General features: G+C 45.5%; 1 protein-coding gene across 12 annotated transcripts; it reads left to right on the top strand.

Annotated features, from left to right (window-relative positions):
* Nucleotides 1-573: 573 nt before the first annotated feature.
* Nucleotides 574-10,295, top strand: LOC119975182 (zona pellucida sperm-binding protein 1-like). Of its 12 annotated transcripts, none has more exons than XM_038814775.1 (15): nt 574-906; nt 1,884-2,008; nt 2,809-2,923; nt 3,859-4,169; nt 4,830-5,348; nt 5,496-5,931; nt 6,365-6,505; nt 6,758-6,945; nt 7,031-7,128; nt 7,616-7,743; nt 7,823-8,012; nt 8,745-8,886; nt 8,963-9,041; nt 9,121-9,258; nt 9,847-10,295. In XM_038814775.1, exons 1-15 carry the CDS (start codon nt 705-707, stop codon nt 9,954-9,956), a joined length of 2,922 nt encoding a protein of 973 aa, XP_038670703.1. In that variant the 5' UTR covers nt 574-704; the 3' UTR covers nt 9,957-10,295. The 12 variants fall into 12 exon arrangements, with proteins under 12 accessions (XP_038670703.1, XP_038670701.1, XP_038670698.1 ...); XM_038814773.1 differs by having other exon boundaries at nt 4,830-5,705; nt 5,835-5,931; XM_038814772.1 differs by having other exon boundaries at nt 576-906; nt 4,830-5,144; nt 5,241-5,931.
* The last annotated feature ends 14,157 nt before the right edge of the window (nt 10,296-24,452 follow it).

Raw genomic sequence — 24,452 nt, 5'->3', positions numbered from 1 at the left:
TGGGTGACCTTTCGATCACCTGCTGATCGTAAGGTTGCCATCGAGCATGTCCATTTGGCTGGCATGACTCAACCAATGGTGTCGCCCCGACTCGAGGGCAACCCTGCTGGGGATCCCTGCACGCTGGTGTACTCCCATACGTGGCACTATTCTGCCAGGAGACGCTTAACATTTACCGTGGCCGTGGAAGCTGCTCAGGTAACTGTAAGCTTCAGTTACAGGTCAACAACTTGTATTAATATATGATTCAGTGACTGTCCCCTGGATGTCTGCTGTCTATAGGGGGATGCCCTTCAGAAACAGATGGATGAGAGTATTAGTGGTGTTTAATAATAGATGTTGAAGTAAAAACAAAGTTGCACTAATTGTACAAAAATAAAAGCCCTGACCCTGCCAGCTAAATGCAACTGGCAAAGAAACTCGAGTTGGGTGAAGAATCCAATCATAACGACATGCCATGACATTCATTGCAATGTATTAGTAATGTGTTTAATAGGAAAACCAGGCCCCGTGACCTGCGAGCCAGTTAATCATTCAATGCAAACAATTGAGCACAAAATGAATTTTGATCTGGGTTGCCAGTTGAATGGCGCCCTATGGAATGAGGGGAGGCTTAATTTGCAATTGCTGCGCCGTTAACAAGGTTAAGGACGCCGCTTTGAAAAGCCTCCCGGCGCCTGCAGTGGGGACACGGACATTTCGAGATGGGGCTCTCGATACTATTCCTCCTCCTCTGGGGTAACTGCTTCTGGATCAGCGGCCTAGACACGTCCCACCTCAATCTCAGCAATGCCTCTGTCCGCTACTTTGACTATCCCGAGGAGATCACTTGTGGGCCGACCGGCGTCATGGTGCGAATTCGTAACGACTCCTTTCATGGAATGTACCTCAGACTGTCCATCGTGGGTAAGTCCAGGACCGCCAACGCTTCAATGTCGGTTTCCACTCTTTTGTTAAATTTACATTTGGGGATGTTGCGGGGTGGTGGGTGGGGAGAAGAGTGGCGCGATAGCCACATTGACTTTTAACACCCTAAATAATCCTAACTACTGCTCCAATAACTATTCCTGTGATTTCCCCCTAGCATACTATGGGTCATTTCTCTAATAATAAACTGCAGTGGGGAGCACTTGGCTCCTTCCACGTTACAAATTGACCCCAAGTGTTCAAAAACTTCAATCAAATTTCTTGATTTTGGAGAAGTTAGCTGACTTTTTTTTTTCCTGCCCCGTTAACTTTAAATGTAACTTGTCATGCTATGAATAAATTATTTCCATAATTTGAGTAAGGACTATTGGTTATGGCAGTAAACAAACTGTGTTTGCTTTGAAGTAAGCTAACCTGAAGGAAGTGTTCTGCAGGGATGTTTAAAAGCAGAAAATAAAAGTTTCTGGGTTAGATTTGGTGGAACCCTGTAGTTTCTGCTTGTAACCAGACCGAAACCTCAAAGCATTCTTGGCATCAGTAATGGGTACCTGGTTACAAGACATGGTAAGCCATGGCAATGATCATAATACAGCACATGTTTGTGACTAAGGCTGTAGATCATGGCATTTTTAATCTGGCATTCTGTATTTGAAAAAGAGGACAACCAATTGGTGCCTTATTGTAGTGCTGAGGTGTTTCAAAGCTCTTCTGTGAAACCCTTCCAGTTATCCAGTGTTGCCATTTGCAGCAAAATCCCATTGGAATAAATGCTCTGGATTGTGTTAGTTTGCCAGGAACTGCCTCTGTACCTGCCCATGCCCAGAGTGCTTCAGAATGAGAATATAGTGTTCACTGCTACAGGGAGTGACTTCCCTATTTTTATTTTTAAATTGTATTTTACCATGGAGTTTTGACATGTGCAGTCAAAGCAATAAACTGCTGTTCCTGTTTAACAGATAACCATGGCGTACCGAGAGATTTGCATTCATTGCCCAGCAATTGTTCATATGCAACGGTGCCACAAGCAGATGGGTCCTTGCTTTTCACTACTCCATACAAAGGATGCTATGTTCATAGCATAGTGAGTACAAGCTGTTCTCTGCATTGCTATTGTCAATGGGTGGGCAGTCCTGTATCTGTTTTTGAGGGTTGGGGGAGGAAATGGGAGTTTGTTGCAAGTGAAGACAGGCGGCATGACCTTTGGTGAGGGTACAATGTGGCAGATCGACCAGGAGAAGGCCTGACTTCATCTGAGATGGGGTTTGATACTCTGATCAATAAATTACCCCAATATTGCTGGTGTTTGTTGGGTGGCATGGTAGCACAGCACCATTGCTTCAGTGTCAGGGATCCAGGTTTGATTCCCAGCTTGAGTCCCTATCTGTGCGGAGTCTGCACGTTCTCCCAGTGTCTGTTTCCTCCAGGTGCTCAGCTTCCCTCCCACAAGTCACGAAAGATGTGCTTGTTGGGTAATTTTGACATTCTGAATTCTCCCTGGAGTATGATTATTATGAACAGATTCTTTTAGCCTTGTTGTTGGGCTGGAGTTGGGAGGTAGTGGAGAGTGGTATCAGTATTTCCATACTGGGGGAAATTACCAGATTATTAGCTTAAGATGCCATTGTAACTAGTCTGAATTTGACAAATGGTGGAATTGAGATGCCTTGACAGCCTACCACCAATGCAGTGTATATCGCTCTTATCTAAAGAAAAGAGTGGTGGTTAAACTGCAGTATTGGAAGTGCCTCGATGATGAGATAAGAATGGGACCACTTGAGTGGTCCGTCTGGATGAATGGTGTTGAAGGCTGTTGCAGAGAGAATTTGTCATTGTAAGTTGAGCAGCTTTTATCAATTTACTCACTGCTGTTTCTCCTCTTAGAATAATACCATCAGCCTAGAGTTGAGAATTGATGGAATTGACGAATCTAAAAGAATCATGGTTATCGAACGTATTCCTGTAAACTGTACACTGCCGTCATTGGCTTCTGTAACTGGTAAGTCTGTAGACTGTTTGTTGCTTTGCAGTGGTATGGGGTAGCACAGTGGTTCACAGTGCCAGGGTCCCAGGCTTGATTCCCAGCTTGGGTCACTGTCTGTGTGGAGTCTGCACATTCTCCCTGTGGCTGCATGGAGTTTCCTCCCACCATTCCCAATTCCGTGTACTCAAACAGGTACTGGAATGTGGTGACTAGGGGATTTTCACAGTACCATGCAAACCTGCTTGTGGCAAGCATTGTATTAAATCCTGTTGTGAACTTTCATCTTGGTTCTATTGATAGAGTTTGTGTTAGTCATCTGCCCTACACCTCCTTGCTTCATATACTCATTTGAGGGGGAAGAAGAAATCAACCCCTTTCCTCTTGGTCAAAGCTCAAATTCTCCATTAATTCATTATTTCTGTCTTCAATGGGAGAGGAGGGGGTGCAGTCCAGTTGAGATTGGACCAGACCGAAAGAAACATATCAGAAAACTCCATGCAGGGATCAACACTTAATGGTTGAGGACACCTCATCTGCTTCTGGGCAGGAGAGGCTTGAGCGTCACACTTCTGCCTGCCCCCCCCCCTCCCACAAACAAACCACTGGTCGAGCTGACAACCTTTTTCCTGCAAGAAATGGAGCCTCCTCAATCAAACCATGTTGGAGGCTCCTCAATGAAAAATATTGCCTGTTACCTGGCAATCTCTTCTGAACAAGTTGTTGAAAGTAGACCACCTCAAAAGGTAACCCTAACTATTGTGCTGGTCACTCTGCCAGCAGCTTGGTTGGGCTGTTGCATGAATGTTATGAAGTGCCTTACATTGATCAAGAACTTGACGTTTGATCTTGGTAACTGTACGCATGTGTCCCATCCCCACCCCATGTTTGTGTTCATTGTATTTGAATAAATTTCTCCAGCAGCTTGATCAATGGTCTTTTAATCCTGACAGATGTATCTCTGACGGTGATTCCGACAAGAGGAAGCATTTCCTTGGATCCAAAGACTGCCACAGTAGCCACCATCCCTGAGGCCCAGGAGTTGGTCAGCATCCCTGTAGCCACTGTCCCAGTGACCCATGTGCCAGCCAATGCCACTGTCCCAGTGACCCATGTGCCAGCCAATGCCACAGTTGCCACGGCCCCAGCGATCCATGTGCCATTCAACACCACGGTCCCAGTGACCCATGTGCCATTCAACGCCACGGTTCCAGTAGCCACTGTTCCGGTGACCCATGTGCCAGCCAATGCCACGGTTCCAGTAGCCACTATCCCAGTGACCCATGTGCCAGCCAATGCCACGGTTCCAGTAGCCACTATCCCAGTGACCCATGTGCCAGCCAATGCCACGGTTCCAGTAGCCACTATCCCAGTGACCCATGTGCCAGCCAATGCCACGGTTCCAGTAGCCACTGTCCCAGTGACCCATGTGCCAGCCAATGCCACAGTTCCAGTAGCCACTATCCCAGTGACCCATGTGCCAGCCAATGCCACGGTTCCAGTAGCCACGGTTCCAGTGACCCATGTGCCATCCAGTGGCACGGTTCCAGTAGCCACGGTTTCAGTGACCCATGTGCCAGCCAATGCCACTGTTCCAGTAGCCACTGTTCCAGTGACCCATGTGCCAGCCAATGCCACAGTTCCAGTAGCCACTATCCCAGTGACCCATGTGCCAGCCAATGCCACGGTTCCAGTAGCCACGGTTCCAGTGACCCATGTGCCATCCAGTGCCACAGTTCCAGTAGCCACTGTTCCGGTGACCCATGTGCCAGCCAATGCCACGGTTCCAGTAGCCACTATCCCAGTGACCCATGTGCCAGCCAATGCCACGGTTCCGGTGACCCATGTGCCAGCCAATGCCACGGTCCCGGTGACCCATGTGCCAGCCAATGCCACGGTCCCAGTGACCCATGTGCCAGCCAATGCCACGGTCCCAGTGACCCATGTGCCATTCAATGCCACGGTCCCAGTGACCCATGTGCCAGCCAATGCCACAGTTCCCGTAGCCACTGTTCCAGTGACCCATGTGCCAGCCAATGCCACAGTTCCCATAGCCACTGTTCCAGTGACCCAGGTGCCAGCCAATGCCACAGTTCCCGTAGCCACTATCCCAGTGACCCATGTGCCAGCCAGTGCCACAGTTCCCGTAGCCACTGTCCCAGTGACCCAGGTGCCAGCCAATGCCACTGTTCCAGTAGCCACAGTCCCAGTGACCCAGGTGCCAGCCAATGCCACAGTTCCAGTAGCCACGGTCCCAGTGACCCAGGTGCCAGCCAGTGCCACTGTTCCAGTGACCCAGGTGCCAGCCAATGTCACATTTCCAGTAGCCACTATCCCAGTGACCCATGTGCCAGCCAGTGCCACAGTTCCAGTCGCCACTGTTCCAGTGACCCATGTGCCAGCCAATGCCACGGTTCCAGTAGCCACGGTTCCAGTGACCCATGTGCCATTCAATGCCACGGTTCCAGTGACCCATGTGCCAGCCAATGCCACTGTTCCAGTGACCCATGTGCCATTTAATGCCACGGTCCCAGTGACCCATGTGCCAGCCAGTGCCACAGTTCCCGTAGCCACTGTTCCAGTGACCCAGGTGCCAGCCAATGCCACTGTTCCAGTGACCCAGGTGCCAGCCAGTGCCACGGTTCCAGTAGCCACTATCCCAGTGACCCATGTGCCAGCCAGTGCCACAGTTCCCATAGCCACTGTTCCAGTGACCCAGGTGCCAGCCAATGCCACTATCCCAGTGACCCAGGTGCCAGCCAATGCCACGGTTCCAGTAGCCACTATCCCAGTGACCCATGTGCCAGCCAGTGCCACAGTTCCCGTAGCCACTGTTCCAGTGACCCAGGTGCCAGCCAATGCCACTATCCCAGTGACCCAGGTGCCAGCCAATGCCACGGTTCCAGTAGCCACTATCCCAGTGACCCAGGTGCCAGCCAATGCCACAGTTACCACTGTCCCTATTGATCTCACACCAGCTACATTCACTCCAGCCTCTTTCACCATGGACCTGATGCCAAATGGAGGTATGATATTCATGTGTAAACTTGTGAGCGTTGCTAGATGTGTCCAGTTTCAAAGCTTGTATAAAGATGATATTTGTGTATGTTTGATGTGTCAAATTGTGCACTTCAGATTACCTGGAGGGAGAAAAATACTTGGCACCAATTTAGTGGGCATATTCATAATATGCCAGGTGTTGGAAGTGCTGCTGGAGTATCACCTTTTTCCAGAAAGTTGTCAGCGAAGTATGATGTACAGACGCCTTTGATGTAATTCAGCTGTGTATGTGTGAGGTTCCAGACTTGATGCAGAGCTTGCAACTAGATCAGAATCATTAATAATTAGTGGACAACAGGATTTCTGGACTGCATGAAGACCAAGTTTGTGTCTGTATCTAACTTGTTGTAAACTGAACTCAACTGCTTGGTATTCATTGCAGCTTCTACTGTTTTGCAGACAAAGCCTACATTTGTGATGTTGGTGCCAAGGACCGTGTAGGCTGTGGCAATGCCTCACTTGGTGAGCTGGCATGTAATGCCAAAGGATGCTGCTACGATCCAGCTGACAAGAAATCCCCTTGCTTTTATGGGAAAACCGGTTGGTTAAATTTAATTCCTGTTACAGGAAGAGTCTTACTAATAATTTGCAAGCTTGTCCCAGATCCTGACTTTCTACATACTTGTTTAGGCCTTAAAATTTGAAGTCAAAGTATTAAGTGTGCTTTATAACAAACTTATAATTGTTTAGTAGTGTTGGTGAATAGTTAGATTTGATTTTGTGCAGCACTTTGCCACCTGGATTTGTTGGAATCATTTTGCTAAGGGAATATGAACTTTTTTTCTTCCCCAGCTTATATTGACTGCACCACCAACGGGCTATTTACAATTGTAATATCCAAGGCTGCAACAGTACCCCCACTCCATCTTGGCTCTGTCTACTTGTTGAATAACAAGAGTTCTCAATGTGTGCCTCTAGTCAAGACAACTGAATTTGTTATCTTCCGCTTTCCCCTTGATTCATGCGGGGCCACACGAATGGTAAGATTTTAACAATAGCAATAGTGTTGTTTCTTGGGTGGAGGACAGATTTCAATGAGCATTTTTTTTTTCTCTTTTTATATAGATTGCTGGGCCAAACATCACTTACAAAGTGGATATAATGGCAAAAAGGAAAACCCAAAGTGGACCTCGTGGCTCTATAACCAGAGAGAGCACTTTCAGGTAAGCTAACATTGACAACTAATAACTTGGTCCCACTTGAAATGAGATTTTTCAACTTCCATCACTTGACAGCTCAACTTGGTGACCAGATCCATCCATGTGACAAATTATTCCATAACTTAGATAAACTTTCAAAGCCAAACTGCCGAGACACCTCTCCTGAAGTAACCTTGTGGTGACCTTTCTTCAATAGACTTGTCCTGTAGCTTTAAACATTAGACAGAATGCAATAATCAGGCCACAAGAGGGCAAGCCTCTTGGCTTCAAAATGTCTAACTGAATTTAATTAATAATTTCCCACATTGGTTTGCAACCCTACAATGATTAGCTTAAATTGCATTCATAAATGAATATTTATGAACCATAGTAAAATGAAGATTAAAATCTGGCCCCATCTGTAAGATCAACCTTCTCCCCTGCCATGCCCAATATAAGTCTCAATATTTGGCATTTTCCTCATGACATAACATCAGTTATTGCTTTCTAGGTTGCATGTGATATGCCATTTGACTGGCAGTAGGGACCTTCCTTTGATGCTTGTGGTAAATACTCCTTCACCCCTGCCTTTCGTAGTGAAGGATGGTGTTCTGAAAATGGAAATGAGGATTGCAAAAGGTAATTTAACTTTATTCTCAAGAATCTGAAGAATACTAGGGCCTGTACAACTCTTGCTGACCCTAACTTTCTCCTGCAGATGAGTCGTATAGTACTTGGTTTACTGATGAAGACTTCCCTCTAGTGAGACTTCTTAGGGAGCCAGTGTATGTAGAAGTACGCCTGCTCCACAGAGCTGATGCCAGCATTGCACTCTTACTGAATGACTGCTGGGCAACACAAACACTGGACCCTCGTCATGGTAGAAAATGGAGCATTCTTGTGAATGGGCAAGTATTCTTATTGTAGTTGCTCCTCATTGACTGACCAGGTTTGACGATAGCTATTTAGATTCTTGTTGGTCGATTTTTGCCACTTGCTGTAGACTGTAATTACTGGACTTTGGTTTGATTCTGGCCTTGATGGTCCATGTGGAGTTTGAATGTTCTCCATGGGCTATGGGTTGCCTCTGGATGCTCCAGTTTCCTCATTCCATGTGGGCCTGGGTAGCATGCTATTTCAGGATTGATGCAGGCTTGATGGGGCTAAAAGGCCGCCTGCACTGGAACTACAAATGAAACCATCCTCTTTAATTTTTTCAGGGATTGTTGGTGACTCTTGCTGCTTGTTAAATGTCTTCTCCGACTAAAAGTGTTTTAACCAAAACGGGAAACTGCTCTTTTCAATAAGAAATTTGCAGGTGACAGCAATGAAATTTGCTTTATTTTGGCCTTGACCATAATCTAATTTATTTAACTGGCCTTCCAGTTCCTAAACATTTTGCCCTTTTCCTAAAGTCCATAATCTAGTCCTTAACAACTCTTGCCAGGGTTTGAGCACCTATTGCCCTCTAGTGATGTTGATGTCATTCAAGGATTGGCTGTCTTGACCAAATTTTTATTCCTTCCACAACACTATCATTTTAACTGTTGGTTTTGTAGAAGGGTCATGGGTGGATTTATTTTCCCTCCAGATTAAATATCTTACAAATTAAAATCTTCTTTTTTTTTTTTGGTATCCAGGTGCCCATATTATAGGGATAACTACTTGACCCAGCTGCATGCATCAACTCCCAACCTGGTGTTCCCAACACATCACAAACGATTTGAAGTGAAGACGTTTGCATTCTGGAGACGACACATTCAAACACAGCTGAGTGGAGAGGTTAGACTTTTACTACTTGCACTAATCCTTGATTTGGTGGCGAATTTCACTTCAATACTTTTTTTTTGGGTCCTAGGTCTACTTTCATTGTAGTGCAACTGTGTGCGTTCTGTCTGAAATAGAAGAGTGTACAATGACTTGTGATGCTGGAAAAAGTAAGTAACACTTAAATTCTAGCCATATGTTTTGGAACTATTGGAGAAATATTGACTGTCTGTATCTCCTCCTTGCCAGGGATAGCTAGAAATTCAGACTTCAACACTTCTGCTGACGCCTTGTCTGAAACACTTCAACATCAAGAACTGGTAACACTGAAGAGACCCATACTTTTTGCCCTTGAAGGAAATGTTGCAGAGTCATCTCAGACAACAGGTATGGAATGTGTTGCATTTCTGTAGCACCATCATCCAGATAGCAAAGGGCAACTTGTCCAAACTTGCATAGAACAGCTCCTGCAATCTGCTGATAAAGCTATATTTCCACCACCTACTTTGGGTGTTTATTGAGCATTTTCTGGAAAGCATCACCAGCTCCCTTCCACCGCTTTTGGAAATGCAAAACTGCTTTTGTGGTAACTAGGTTTGGGCCCACCTGCTTCTCTTTCATGTGGAACAAATTAAACTCTTGTGCCCTAAACCAATTCTTGGCACTGGGTGATCAACATTTCCAGATTTCCATGCCTAAAAGGCATTTCATGAGTGAACAGCTAATGGTTTCAATTTGGTTTTGTATTCTAGATTTATTGCAACTTTACCATTAGTCTAGCAACATACTAGTCTAGCAACATACAACTGCCATGTATGTATATTGACATTCTAATTTTGAAGCATTATTGGTAAAGATGGAGCAGCTCTCCTTGCAGCACCCCAGCGTTGAGCTGCCTAAATGTTGGCCATGAAATAAGGGGGAGGGGAGGAAAAAGTATTTTGAGCAGACTTCTAAATCTCTCCTTCCTCACAGGAAACCTTGCTGATGGCATCCTTCTTGCAGCTGCTGTGGCATCCCTCATGTTGGCCTTTATCTGTGGTCTAGTTCTATGCAGGAGCTGCAAACAAATGCACATGTCTTGAACTCATCACCGTCTGAAATCTCAATGTATTTATCTATGTGCAACATAACCTTCTAGCTATAACTTGTAGCTGGTTGGAGCACCTTCCGATGGAAAGTATTTCGTAGTCTTGCAGCATCCCTGCTGTAAGTATTTGCTTTTTACTGAACTAAATCTTGGGGCAGCAGCAGCAAATGACCTGTCTAACTTTAGTACCACTCCATCGGGGAGGCTTTGATTGTAAATGTGACTTTGTAATATTTAAGGAAGTTGTGTTTTTCTTTCAGTGATTGTTGTATTTGGCAAACCAGATGCTAAAAGTACATGGAATGAAACAAATCCTATTAAATTCTTGACTGAACTTTCTTGCCTTGCTGTTTTATGTGCAACATAGCCTACCTCCACTTGGGGACTTGACATCTTCACCCCTGACAGTTTCACAGCTCTCGTGTTCAGCATCTCTAACTCACCAGAGTTGTGCTTAATTTGTTGGACTGTCAATCTAATATCTCGGTGGAAATTGTGAAGGATAAGATGGAAGGCAAATGATGGTGTGGTTACTGTAACAGTAACATGTATACTGTAAAGAATGTGATGCATCTCCACCAGATGGAGATGCAGAGCAGTCGTATATCATCTGACTCCTAGGATTTGGGAGTGTTTTGGCAGAGAATAGTTATATAGTTTGAGAAATAGTATTTGGTTTAATAACTTTCACCTCTGAACTTGTCAAATCTTATTTAAATGGTAAAGTTAGCTTTTTAAAAAAAATATCTTTGTTCAACACTACGTGCTCATCCCAACAGGCAAAATGGACAACAGTTACAACTGGACTAGTTTCTTAATATTGTTTCTACTTTTCTGATGCTCCTGTCACATGTCATCCCACACTTTGAATAGAGATATTTGAAACACTACATGTGGGATGCTTTGGGCCTGCACATGAAAAACTGTTGCTGGGAATCTGAGAGGATTCACACATGCATTATGTGGATTAAATGGTTTTTTTTGAATACCCAATTATCCAAAGGGGCAATTTAGTGTGGCCAATCCACCTAACCTGCACATCTTTGGGACATAGGGCTCCCAAGTGCAGCAGGCAGTGATGTAGCAAGATGACAGAGTCCTGGAGCAAGGATGTCTTGTTGCAGTTATACAGGGCCTTGGTGAGACCACACCAAGAATATTGTTGGAGGAGAGTGCAGTGCAGGTTTACCAGCGTGATGGTGGGATGAATGAGGAGAGATTGAGTCGGTTAGGTCCAGGAGTTGAGGAAAACCTGGGGAGGGAGGAATGTCACCTATAAATTCTAATGGGATTAGAGGCAAATGTCAGAAGGATGTTGCCTAGGGCATGGAGTCTAGGACAAGGGTCCCAGTCAAAGGATATGATGTAAACCATTTAGGCCTGGGATGAGCAACTTCTCCACCCAGATGGTCTCTGGGATTGGTTACCACAGTAGTTGAGGACAAATTGTGGGTGTGATTCTCCATCTCTTCTTTCCTCCCTCCCCCTTCTCCCCCCCCCCCCCTTTCTGGTGCAACAGCAGGATCATCTGTCCTGGCTGCTGGCCAATGGAGTTTGTGTGGGCACCCCCACGCCATTGGGAAATCCACAAGGGAGTGCGCTGCTGGTGAAGTGGTGGATCTTGCCTTGTGTTTTCAAGGAGTTCGATAAAGCTCTTGGGTTAAAGGAATTGAAGAATATGGGAGGAGAACCAGTTGGGAGTTGAATGATTGGCCAATTTATTTTCTCTTTTCATCTATTACTTTGCAACATTCTTTAACTCCTTTTGATTTTTGCACAATTACTCATTGATTTTTGCTTATTGAACTATTAGTCATTCATCCTGACCGAGCACCTTAGTTAAATCTCTCTAAATATTGAGTTAGTGAATTCTTGGGGTTGGCAATCTGGTGCGATGATTTAGCCAGGTTCCATTCTGGGTCACCTGGAGTTTGCACATTCACCCTGTTTGCATGGGTTTTGCCTCCATAACACACAACAGGGTAGGTGGATTTGCCACAGTAAAGTGTCCCTTCATTGGAAAAATGAATTGGGTACTCTATGCTGAGATTTCTGCACAAGTCTAGAAAGGAAGTGTTAATTGGTCCAATGGGAGCACTAGAATTGGCTTTTGTTCTGTGGGACAAGTGAGGACACCAAGGAACTGCAATTGACCTAAGGTTCTTGTTCCTGATCTCTACCATATGACTCCTTCTGGTCCCTACCATATGACTTTCTGGACAATGTATTGGGGTGTGATATCACAAGGGAACCAGATAACTGTAATATCCAAATGGCTGACAGTTCAGTTATGAGTTGTACAGTCAATGCTGATCCACTTGACCTGGAGTCACAAGTGTCATTATAGGGAGATAATAGGAACTCTGGTCCAGAAATGGAGCTGGAGGGAAGGGTTTTATCAAAGGGGGAGGGAACTGCTAGAGTCAGGGAGGCACCTACATCCTGAGTTACCTTATCCCATTTGGACTTGACCTGGTTAGTGGGAATACACCAGATGCCCTGGTTCAGCCAGGATGATCCACTCAACTATTGTCAGTCAAGACCACCTTGTTTAACCAGCCCATCAGAGTCTGACCTATTTGTCCATCGATGGAAAGTAGTTGCATTCCAAGGAGTCAATGACCAAATAATTCCACCAGAATGTCACCTTGGGTGATCGCTGCAATGCTGTAGAAATCTTAAAACATTATTAAACTAAATCAAAAACCAGCCTGATGTATGGCAAGCAGCTGGTAATTCTGCAAAGGTTGCCAATAGAAGTGAATCCTAATGTGGACTTGCATAACCTAGCAGTGCTGGGTTCTATCCCCTCATCCCAAACACTGGGACAGGCTGAATGGGTTTCCCTGGCTCCATTTGGTAATGTACTCTGTCTTCTCTCTTAATGCACCCTGCTTTCAGAGAGGTCATTCCTGATTGGGGCTGGTTTAGCTCACCAGGCTAAATCGCTGGCTTTTAAAGCAGGCCAGCAGCACGGTTCAATTCCTGTACCAGCCTCTCAGGACAGGCGCCGGAATGTGGCGACTAGGGGCTTTTCACAGTAACTTAATTGAAGCCTACTCGTGACAATAAGCGATTTTCATTTCTTTTTCATTTGCACATGTTAATGTCCTGGTCTTGTCCCTTGTGTTTCTAGAAATGTGGATGAGACCTTCATGTTGAATTTTCTAAAACTGTAGATTAAACTAGCCCTCTGCAAGCTTCCTCCACCGTACAGACTGCAGCGTTATATTTTTTTTAAAAAAAACTATAATCTCTGTTACCCTGCTTGCTATTGATCCATCGGCAGCTCTGCTTTTATCTCTCCTCTTGGAGTTTAAAGACCAGTGACGATTTTGTTTGCTGCCTTCAATTTCCAATCTCTTTCCTTATTTTGCCCATTATTCTCAGCATGAGGAAACCCTGCTCTCTGGTCCAGCCTGCTTTTCCTGTACAGTACATGTAAAAGGCTGGCCTGATTGTGGTTCTATTCCATCTTGTGGAGAAGCAAGATTTTTTTTTTTTCCTCTGCCACTTTTCTGCACTATAATGCCACGAACTCCTTGTATGAAATTGTGGGCAAGCATCTCTATTTGGCTCGGTAACGCATCAATTGCAGCCCTGCGTTCTCATGTTTTGTGTAGTGGGACAGGTCTTAAAGAATTTTGAGTCTTGGGCAACAGTTGGAATAAAAATTGAACAAACTATTTTGTGCCTTGCTAAAGAAAGACTTGTATTTACGTAGGGCCGTTCAGAACTCCCAGCTGTCTCGAAGCACAGCCTCGGCCTTGTGACTCTATATTGTGACTGTGTTTAAAAAGACATTCCAAATGGCTTATGAGGGCTACCAGATATTTCTTGTGGACTAAGTATTTTGTCTCCAGACAACACAAGACAGACCATCTGATATTCAATCACTGCTTGTCAGATTAGTAGTAAATGAAACCCCTTCATTGTAAAAATGTGGGTATTGCCCTTTTCAAGCACAAGGTTTTGGGTGATGGAAACCACAGGTGGGATGAATCCAATTGCTAAGTGGGAGTACTACACTACCTTGTTTGAACTGTGACCCAACACTTCATTTTGATCCCTGCCAGCTGAAGTTAGCAGAAGTTCAAGCTGACTTGAGAGAAATATCTGCGGAGACTTCAAAACCAACTTCCCGTGGGGAGAGTCTGACAAAGAGCTATCCGCCACTGTGGTTAGCTAAGCAACGTAGGTATATACCTGCAGTATCTTGCATATGTAAGAAGGACTCTCCATTAATTTCTTCCTCCATCAGAGTTTTCCACTTCTGGCAGGTCTACTACGAGCTTTCACATGGAACATATAGAATCCCTACAGTGCATAAGGTGGCCATTTGGCCCATCAAGTCTGCATCACCCCTTAGAAAGAGCATCCTCCCAAACCCCTGCCCTATCCCCATAATCCCATCTAACCTTTGGATACTTAGGAGCAATTTATCATAGCCAATCCACCTAACCACATCTTTGGACTGTGGGAGGAAACTGGAGCACCTGGAGGAAACCCACGCACACGGAGAACGTGCAGACTCCACAGTGTGACCAAGGTCTGAATCAAACCAGGGTCCCAGGTGCTGTGAGGCAGCAGTGCTAACCACTGTGCTGCCCAGGGAGAAATCTTTGCTTTTCACTTCCAGCTGAGGCAAACCCCCAAAGAAAAAGGGAAGAAAACCATACCTTCTAATTAGGGTTTGGAGGCCAGAAACTCCAGTTCCCAGTGAATATGTCAACCTTAGAATGCCATTACGGTTTGTGTTTTTATAAAAAATAAAAAAAAATAAAAAATTCATCTTTGGGATTCTGGTGCATATGGCAGTTAGAGAACAGCCGCACCTTGTGGATTTTGTCATCTTTAGGCACTTGTGCAGTGTGTTTTTATTTCTTGCCAGTTGTGTGCCTGCAAAGAACAAATGTGAAAGACCATGAAAAGGTCTGGTGGCCTGGAAGAGGAGTGCCATTCCAAAGAGACAGTCCAAACGAGTAGCACATGGGAAGGGCACAGGGGGCATGCCCTTCAACAAAGGAGAAGGTCCCAAACTGGGGCAGCATGGTGGTTAACATAAATGCTTCACAGCTCTAGGGTCCCAGGTTCAGTTCCCGGCTGGGTCGCTGTGCGGAGTCTGCACGTCCTCCCAGTGTGTGCGTGGGTTTCCTCCGGGTACTCCGGTTTCCTCCCACAGTCCAAAGATGTGCGGGTTAGGTGGATTGGCTGTGATAAATTGCCCTTAGTGTCCTAAAAAATAAGGTTAATTGGGGGGGGTTACTGGTATAGGGCTCTTTACCATGAGCATTTGGGGCAGTGGTGTTCTGCTTTGCATGGACAAATGAGAGAATGCATGGAAGATGAAGCTTGAGATCCAGGGGACCAGAACATTGGAAGGTGGGATTGAAATCATGGAGGTGAATCCTTGCTGAAGGCATCGTCCCCGTCTCTCTCTCTCTCTCTCTCTCTTTTCCCCCCCCCCCCCCCCCGAGTGACAGCATTGGAGGAGAATTCTGAGGTGACTTCTTAAGAGTGTAGAGATTGGAAGCCATTATGAGAAAGACACAATTTTACTGAGTTGGTTGCCTCACAGTATTATCTGAAGGATTGGACTGATGACTTATGTATTGGTGTTTGAAATCTATCCAACTTTTTTGTCTTTATTATTTGTGTTAAGTACAATATAAGACACCTGAGTTCAGTAACTGCCCCTCAGAGTTTCTAAAAAATAAAAGTATGGATCTGTAAAGTCAGTTTGCACTCTGGGATCTGACTTATCCAATGGTAACATCAGCTGGGATCATAACACAACCAAAAAATCAACTCAACTAAGAAACAACGGACCCGCAATGAAATAAAGGCTGTTAAATTCCAGTTTTATCATTACTGTTTTACCTTCAACTGGATTTAGTTTTTGCATGGGTGAGACATCAATCCCAGAATTACAAAATTATCACAGTGCAGGATGAGGCCATTTGGCCCATTATGCCTACACCAGCTCTCCCAATGCACGTTATGAATTAGTACCATTCCCATGCCTTTTCCCTTTACCCCTGCATTGTTTCTCCTTTTTAAAAAAAAAAAATAAAATAAATAAATTTAGAATACCCAATTCATTCTTTCCAATTAAGGGGCAATTTAACATGGCCAATCCACCTACCCTGCACATCTTTGGGTTGTGGGGGCGAAACCCACTCAAACGGAGAATGTGCAAACTCCACACGGAAAGTGACCCAGAGCCAGGATCGAACCTGGGATCTCAGCGCCGTGAGCCAGCAGTGCTAACCACTGCTCCTCCGTTCTGCCCTCTATTCAAATAATAATCTAAAGCTTGCATTTGACCTTCAGGGCAACAGGTGTCAGGGCATGTTGACATTGTCAGAGTGAGGTCATGCCTAACAAATTTGATTGAATATTTTTGAGGAGGTGACCAGGTGTGTAGGTGAAGGTAGTGCAGTTGATGTACTTTATGTGGATTTCAGCAAAGCCTTTGACAAAGTTGCACATGGGACACTTATAAAGGGATACAGGGTAATTTGACTGGATGAATTCAAAATTGGCTTAGTTGTAGGAGACCGAGGGTGATGACAGAAGTTTGCTTTAGTGACTGGTAGCCAGTATCCAGTGGCGTACCACAGGGATCTGCGCTGGGTCCCCTAATATTCGGCGTTCATGTAAAAGACATAGATGACTATGTGGGGGGTAGGGTCAGTAAGTTTGGGGATAACACAAAGATTGGGCGGGTGGTTAACAGTGAGGTTGAATGTCTTGAGTTACAGGAAGATATAGATGGGATGGTCAAATGGGCAGATAAATGGCAGATGGAATTTAACCCTGAAAAGTGAGAGGTGATACACTTTGGAAGGAGTAATTTCATAAGGATGTATTCAATGAACAGCTTAACACTAGAAAATTCCAAGGAACAAAGGGATTTTGGCATATTTGTCCATAGATCTCTGAAGGCAGTTTATAGGTTGGTAAAAAAGGCATGTGGGACACTTGCCTTTATCAATCGAGGCAGAGATTACAGACGCAGGGAGGTCATGTTGGAGTTTTATAGAACTTTAGTGAGGCCACAGCTGGAATGCACAATTCTGGTCTCCACAATATAGGAAGGATGTGATTTCACTGGAGGGGGTGCAGAAGAGATTCACCAGGATGTTGCCTGGAATGGAACATTTAAGTTATGAAGAGAGGTTGGGTAGACTTAGGTTGTTTTCGTTGGAGCGGAGAAGACTGAGACGCGACCTGATCGAGGTGTACAAGGTTATGAGGAGGGTGGATAGGGAGCAGCTGTTCCCCTTAATTGAAGGGTCAGTCACGAGGGAATACAAGTTCAAGGTGAGGGGCAGGAGTTTTAGTGGGGATGTGAGGAAAAACCTTTTTACCCAGAGGGTGGCGACAGTCTGGAACGCACTGCCTGGGAGGGTGGTGGAGGCGGGTTGCCTCACATCCTTTGAAAAGTACTTGGAAGAGCACCTGGCACATCATAACATTCAAGGCTATGGACCAAGTGGTGGCAAATGGGATAGGTAGGTCAGGTGTTGGTAGGTAGGACACGATGGGCTGAAGGGTGTCTTCTGCATTGTGTGATTCTATGAGTAAAGCAAGCACTGCAGTGTCCTGTTGTCTTCCCTCACCCTAAGATGTGGTACACATTTCATCCTGGGAAAGACAAAAGTTTAAACGAATCCAGGCTCCACTGGCTGTCAGTCTAACTCAGTGGTGTTGATGTACATGTCCTTCCCCCATCTCACTGAGCACCAAGGCCATTTCTCTCTTGGCACTGGACGTACAAAATGCTTTTTCTTCCTATGGTTGCTCTTTGGGTCACAAAATGATAATCTTCATTGGACCAAGGACGGGGTTAGCTGACAACCTAAAGAAAGCAGTGAGCCAACCACTGGTTAAACACTTAAAAAAAAAAACACAACCACTTTATTCTCTACAATATCACTTTATTGAAAGATTTCTTGTTCTATTTTTTTTCGCTATATTTTGATAGAATTGCCATTCCAGATAAGCTGGGGTATTGCTAGCTACAGTCCATAATGTAAAAGACAACAGTGGTATGTGGAAACTACCCACACATTACACAAGGGCGACTGTGCGCAATTAGCAAGGGGAACATGGCGTTGTATCCCCGAGGGATGTTACAGACACAAATACTGAAGTCTCCAGCTTGAACCCCAAAACAGTAAATGCTAGGGAACGCACGGCAGCATCTTAAAGATAAAAGAGCAGACTAGTGCTCCGGGGAGGGAGCCTTCATGAGAACTGGCATGGTTAGATGGCATGGAAGTTCCTTCACAGGATTACGCAAGACAGAAGGGGGCCATTTGGCCCCACTGTGTGTTTGTGCTGACTCTTTGAAAGAGCTATCCAATTAGGCTCACCTTACATTTCTTTCCCAATAGCCCTGCACCCCCTACCCTCCCTTTAAGCACTTATCTGACTCGCTTTAGAGCTAGCCAAAACAAAAAGTCAAAAGTGGGCCAACAGGATGCAGGGTGTTGCTTTCACGAGAAGACAACAATTAGGTGTAGATAGATTTTAAAATATGGCTCAGTGGTGCCATGTATCACAGACAGTACTCAAAAAAAATGTCCAAGCGATAGCTGATCAGGGTTTGATGGTGTAAAGGTTGCCACACTGAAGGCAGTGCAGTGGTTAGCACTGCTGCCTCACACCGCTGAGGTCCCAGGTTCGATCCCGGCTCTGGGTCACTGTCCGTGGGGAGTTTGCACATTCTCCCCGCGTTTGCGTGGGTCTGGTCCCCACAACCCAAAGATGTGCAGGCTAGATGGATTGGGTGCACTAAATTGTCCCTTAATTGGAAAAAATTAATTGGGTACTCTAAATTTATATATAAAAAAAGGTTGTCAAACTGCATCAGCTGCCTAAAGATCACAAACGTAAATCTTATCAGAGCAAATTAAATTCGGTAAACTCTGATAATTGGTGGCCTGGCACCTGATAAAAGAACTATAATAGCAGTATTGTGCCACCTAGCTCATTAATGTTGAACCTGGCCGAGACTCCACATGAATCTCCCATGTACTTAACCTTTCATATTAAAAAAATTATTCTCGTGACATGGGCACTGCCATAGAAGTTGACATTAATTCCCATTCTAATTTAATTTTTAACAATCCTTATTGTCACAAGTAGGCTTACATTAACACTGCAATGAAGTTACTGTGAAAAGCCCCTAGTCACCACATTCCGGCACCTGTTCGGGAACACTGAGGGAGAATTCACAATGTCCAAATTACCTAACCGCACGTCTTTTGGGACTTGTTGGGGGAAACCGGAGCACCTGGAGGAAACCCACGCACACAAGGAGAACTTGCAGACTCCACACAGTGACCCAAGCCGAAAACCGAACCTGGGATCCTGGTGCTGTAAAGGAACAGTACTAACCACTGTGCTACCGTGTCACCCTCGAGAAGCTCTTGGGACCATGTCGTGGGCCATCTTCTTGTACCCAATTCTTTTTCCAGTTAAGTGGCAATTTAGCATAGCCATTTCACCTACCCTGCACGGCTTTTTGGTTTGTGGGTGTGAGACCCACGAAAACATGGGGAGAATGTGCAAACTCCACACAGTGACCTGGAGCTGGGATTGAACCCGGGTCCTCGGTGCATTGAGGCAGCAGTGCTAACCATTGAGCCATCGTGCTCCCCTCTGGGCCATCCTTTTGAACTGTTGCAGTCCCCGATGCAGTGAAGATATTTCCATAATGTTTAGTGTCACAGAATTTACAGTGCAGAAGGAGGCCATTCGGCCCATCGAGTCTGCACCGGCTCTTGGAAAGAGCACCCTACCCAACGTCAACACGCCCACCCTATCCCCATAACCCAGTAACCCCACCCACCACTAAGGGCAATTTATCATGGCCAATCCACCTAACCTGCACATCTTTGGACTGTGGGAGGAAACCCACGCACACACGGGGAGGATGTGCAGACTCCGCACAGACAGTGACCCAAGCCGGAATCGAACTTGGGACCCTGGAGCTGTGAAGCAATTGTGCTATCCACAGTGCTACCGTGCTGCCCATTGGCCATGATAAATTGTCCTATGAAAGAAGGCCCATCACCATCAGTTTGTGCCTCAGGACTGCTAGAGCTGGGCAATACAGATGCCAACAACACCCATAACTTGGGGAGACTAAGGAGGTGAGTCAGACATGGCTCCAACGTGAAAATGCCAGTTCTCATGAGGCGTCTCCCATGAAGGTTTAATGTATCTTCCTCGTCCCAGCATTTTCTATTTCATAGTTCGCAATTTTGTGACCAACCCACCTGTTCCTCCCTCATTTGCTGGGCACACAGTTCTGACCAACAGAAATCCACAACATCTGTTCCAGGAGATAGTTATCACGTCATAAACTGGCGGCTCAGTACCAGGCACACATAAATTGCTACCTTTCACTCAACAGGTAAATGGTTGCATTATGTCACCCAACCTTTCGCTCGTTTGAAAAATTTTCTTTTTTTCTGAAAGTGTAGAAAACAATGTTGGCGTTGAAGGACCATGGTTAAGGTTTAGTATTAGTCAGGTATTAGAATATCGGCTGATTTTGCTGCTCCTTCCTCCCAGTTGTCAAGAAAAATACTTCAAAACGAACTGTGTCGAAGTGTACAAAACCGAATTGATAAAAATGAATAGAACTGCCTTTAGTTTGGTGCGACTAGGCAGAAATTTGATAAACAGTATGGTGCTGGTAAGGACCAGTAGACTGCACTGGGAGAACAAGAGCAGATATATTTCCAAATGTGCAGGCATGGTTAGCTCAGTTGGCTGCACGGCTGCTTAGTGATGTGGAGCGACGCCAGCAGCGCGGGTTCAATCCCCATAACGGCTGCGATTATCCATGAAGGCCCCACCTTCTCAACTTTGCCCCTCGCCTGAGGTATGGTGACACTCAGGTTAAATCACCACCGGTCAGCTCTCTTGAGGGGAGAGCAGCCTCTGGGTCTATGGCAACATTTGGGCGGCATGGTGGCACAGTGGTTTTCACCGTTGCCTCACAGCGGCAGGCACCTGTGTTCAATTCCAGCCTCGGATGACTGTCTCTGTCGAGTTGGTACGTGCTCCGTGTCTGCGTGCGTTTCCTCCGAATGCTCCGGTTTCCTCCCACAGTCAAAAAGATGTACAGGTTAGATGGATTGGCCATGATAAATTGCCCCTTGGCGTAACAGGATGTGCAGGTTAAGGTATGGTATTACAGGAATACACTCGTAAATGGGCAGAGTGCTCATTCAAAGTGCCGGTGCAGATTCGATGGGCCGAATGGCCTCCTTTTGCAGTGTAGGGATTCTATGATTCTATTCTATGAAATACAGTATGGCCCATATACAGTAAATCCCCCAATATCAGCTGTGCTGTCCTAGCCAGGTGTTGGGGGGTGACGGGAAGGACATCCAGGAGAATTGCCCCCCCCCCACTGTTTTTCAACCACCCCCGCCCACAAAAAGGGACGGAAAGTGAGTAGGATAGCCACTTTTACACACTATTCCTCTCAAGTTGACAGTACCGTGTATGCTTGAACCCAGATCTGATACCTCCTCCATTTCTACAAACAAAATCTCTGCCCTCCAGCAAATTCGGCCTCTTGCACACCCCCAATTTTAATTGCTCCACTCTGTGTTGCTGCTGTGTTTTCAGCTGCCACATGTGTGGCTCAGGTGTTGAATCCTGCGGCACCTTGGGATAATTTATTACATTAAAGGCGCTATGTAAGTGCAAGCTGTTCCTATCGAACCTTGTTGCACAGCTAACACCCCGGAGGGAAGAAGAACAGAAGCCCAAGTCAGAAAAATAAATAGCCAACCTTTTCCCCTCAAATAATTAGCACCGTTGTATTACAAAACCCTTTCAATAACGAAAACCAAACAGCGGCTTATAAAAAAAAATACAAAGCAGAATAATTTTGAAGATGAGAAAACAAGGCAAGTGAGTGAGAAGCCTTAAGAATGAAAGGAAGGCGGGGGCTTGAATGATCAACAGAATGGAGTCGATGATCAGACATGAATCATAATGAATGGCAGAGCAGGCTTGAAGGGCTGAATGGCCCCCTCCTGCTTCTACTTTCTGTTCTATGTTTAAAACCGAACCAGTTGCGCACACACAAGGAGAAAATCATCAGTTTCAGGCGAACCATTAAAAAAAAACACTTTTTGTCCATGAACAATACCACATGATTTGCCGATGCACGTACGCTTGTCTAGTGTACAGTGTCAATGAATAATTATAATAAAAACATTTTCAAAAAGGGGGAAGGGGGTTTGGGCTTTCTTTTATCAATGCCTGGGCTTTGTAAATTGCATTTGGCTTGTACAGATTTAGTTTATTGTAGTGTATAAAATGAAAAACTAATGAAAGCATTTTTAAAAACTTTAAAAAAAAAAACAAAATCAATGTACCACGAAGTAGCATTTGATTGGTGAAGAAGGTGCCAGCTGCAGTGGAAGCCACGGTCACCACATGAAGGCGGCACAGTGGTTAGCACTGTTGCTTCATAGCGCCAGGGTCCCAGGTTCGATTCCCGGCTTGGGTCACTGTCTGTGCGGAGTATACACGTTCTCCCCGTGACTGCGTGGGTCTCCTCCGGGCGCTCCGGTTTCCTCCCACAAGTCCCAAAAGACGTGCTTGTTAGGTGAATTAGACATTCTGAATTCTCCCTCCGTGTACCCGAACAGGCACCAAAAAGCGACTAGGGGCTTTTCACAGTAACTTCATTGCTGTGTTAATGTAAGCCTACTTGTGACAATCAAAGATTATTATTATTGTGAAGACAGCACCTTTACTAGCCTGCTCCTGCACAATAAGGGTGGCATCTAATTCAGTCTCATCCGTTCAGTGTTAGGCACCATCAAGCAAAATCTTACAAAGTACTGGGAAATGAAAATCGATTATTGTCACAAGTAGCCTTCAAATGAAGTTACTGTGGAAAGCCCCTATGTACAACGTTAACTGCGGCTCGTCTATTGTCATGTGGCAATTGGCACAGTTTCTGTTGAAATTAACCCAACTGATTGCCGAATGGTCCTCTCGATCTGTAAACAGATGGAAGTTGGGCACTCATCACACATCCAGAGGACACAGCGCATTCACAAAGCTGCAGCAGCACAAAGAAGTCAGGTCAAACCCGTCCCTTTTCACACGAGGGAACTGGAGATACGTGTGGAACATTTGTAACAAACAGAAACCGCGGGGAATTGACAAGAGTAACCTTGACCCGGGCTTTGAATGGCTGCCTAACTTTGCTCTTGTTATTTATCAGGCGAGTTGAATCTACAATTAGATTAAGATGCTCTTATTTCATTCCCAGGATTCTTCCCTTCACCATTTACTGTTGGAGATTTTAAACAGGACACTTTGGGGAATTTAATTTAAGGTCTAATTTCATAAAATGGCACTTGCACAATCCCCAGTCTGCCAATCATGCTCTGATGCCAGCTCGCAACACAATGAATTTAGAGTCAGATTTGCTTTTAATTGACTGGAGGTTATATATTCGAGATGTCGGGCCCAATATTCTCTGTAGTTTATTAGAATTAGAGGTGATCTCAAAGGAACATTTAAAATTCTCAGAGGACTTGACAGAGGCTGTTTTCCCTGGTGGGTGAGCCATGAGTGCGTATGGGGGGGGGGGGGGGTCACTGACTCAGGATAAGGACCAAGATTAGGGGAATTATTTTTGCTCAGTGGGTTACGAATCTTTGACATTCTCGGCGTGGAGGGTTGTGGGTGCTCAGTCACTGAGATTGATGGAAACCAAGGGAATTGAGGGTGGCAAAGTGCAGTTGAGTTAGAAGATCAGCCATGATCTTACTGAATATGTTGGAGCAGGCTTGAGGGGGTTTGTGACCTACTCTTCCAGCTCCTATTTCATACGCCAAGTTCTTATCTCTTTCTTGCAGTCTCTGTGGGCAAAAACAAACTCGTGTTTCAGAGCAAATAAACTAGCGTAAAGACAAAAAAAAATGATGTCCCTGCTAAGCTTCACCGAGAGAGGCCAACAATCTGCTTGCTTAAGAGCAGGAGCTGCGCATCCGAATGCTGACCTCATCAACCCACATCATGGAGTGCGTTGACTGGGCGGCGAATACCGAGAAGGTGCGGGGATGGGTTGGTTGGGGGGGGGGGGGTGACTCCCAGTATGTTGGATTGGAGGAGAGCCTATGCAGGGGGTCAGGGTTAAGGGCACTGCTCCCCATGGCCCCGGGGAAATATTCAGGGAGTCCGGTGGGAATGGCGACGCTGAAGATCTGGAGGCCATTGCGCCAGCACTTTAGGTTGTGGGAGGGGTCAAGGAAAATGCCAATTTGAATCATAAGTTTGAGCCAGGAAGGTGGGATGGGAATTTTCGGAGATGGGAGGAGAAGGGAGTTAGGGTATTAAAGGATTTGTTTCTGGGAGGCCGGTTTGCGAAGTTGAGTAACTGGGGGAGAAATATGGGTTGGGGCAGGGGGAGATGTTCAGGTATATACAGGTC

The sequence above is a fragment of the Scyliorhinus canicula genome, chromosome 12 (assembly GCF_902713615.1).
Source record: "Scyliorhinus canicula chromosome 12, sScyCan1.1, whole genome shotgun sequence".
NCBI classification, from domain to species: domain Eukaryota; kingdom Metazoa; phylum Chordata; class Chondrichthyes; order Carcharhiniformes; family Scyliorhinidae; genus Scyliorhinus; species Scyliorhinus canicula.
The sequence above is the reverse complement of the archived record's forward strand: the minus strand, read 5'-3'. Positions and strand labels throughout refer to the sequence as shown.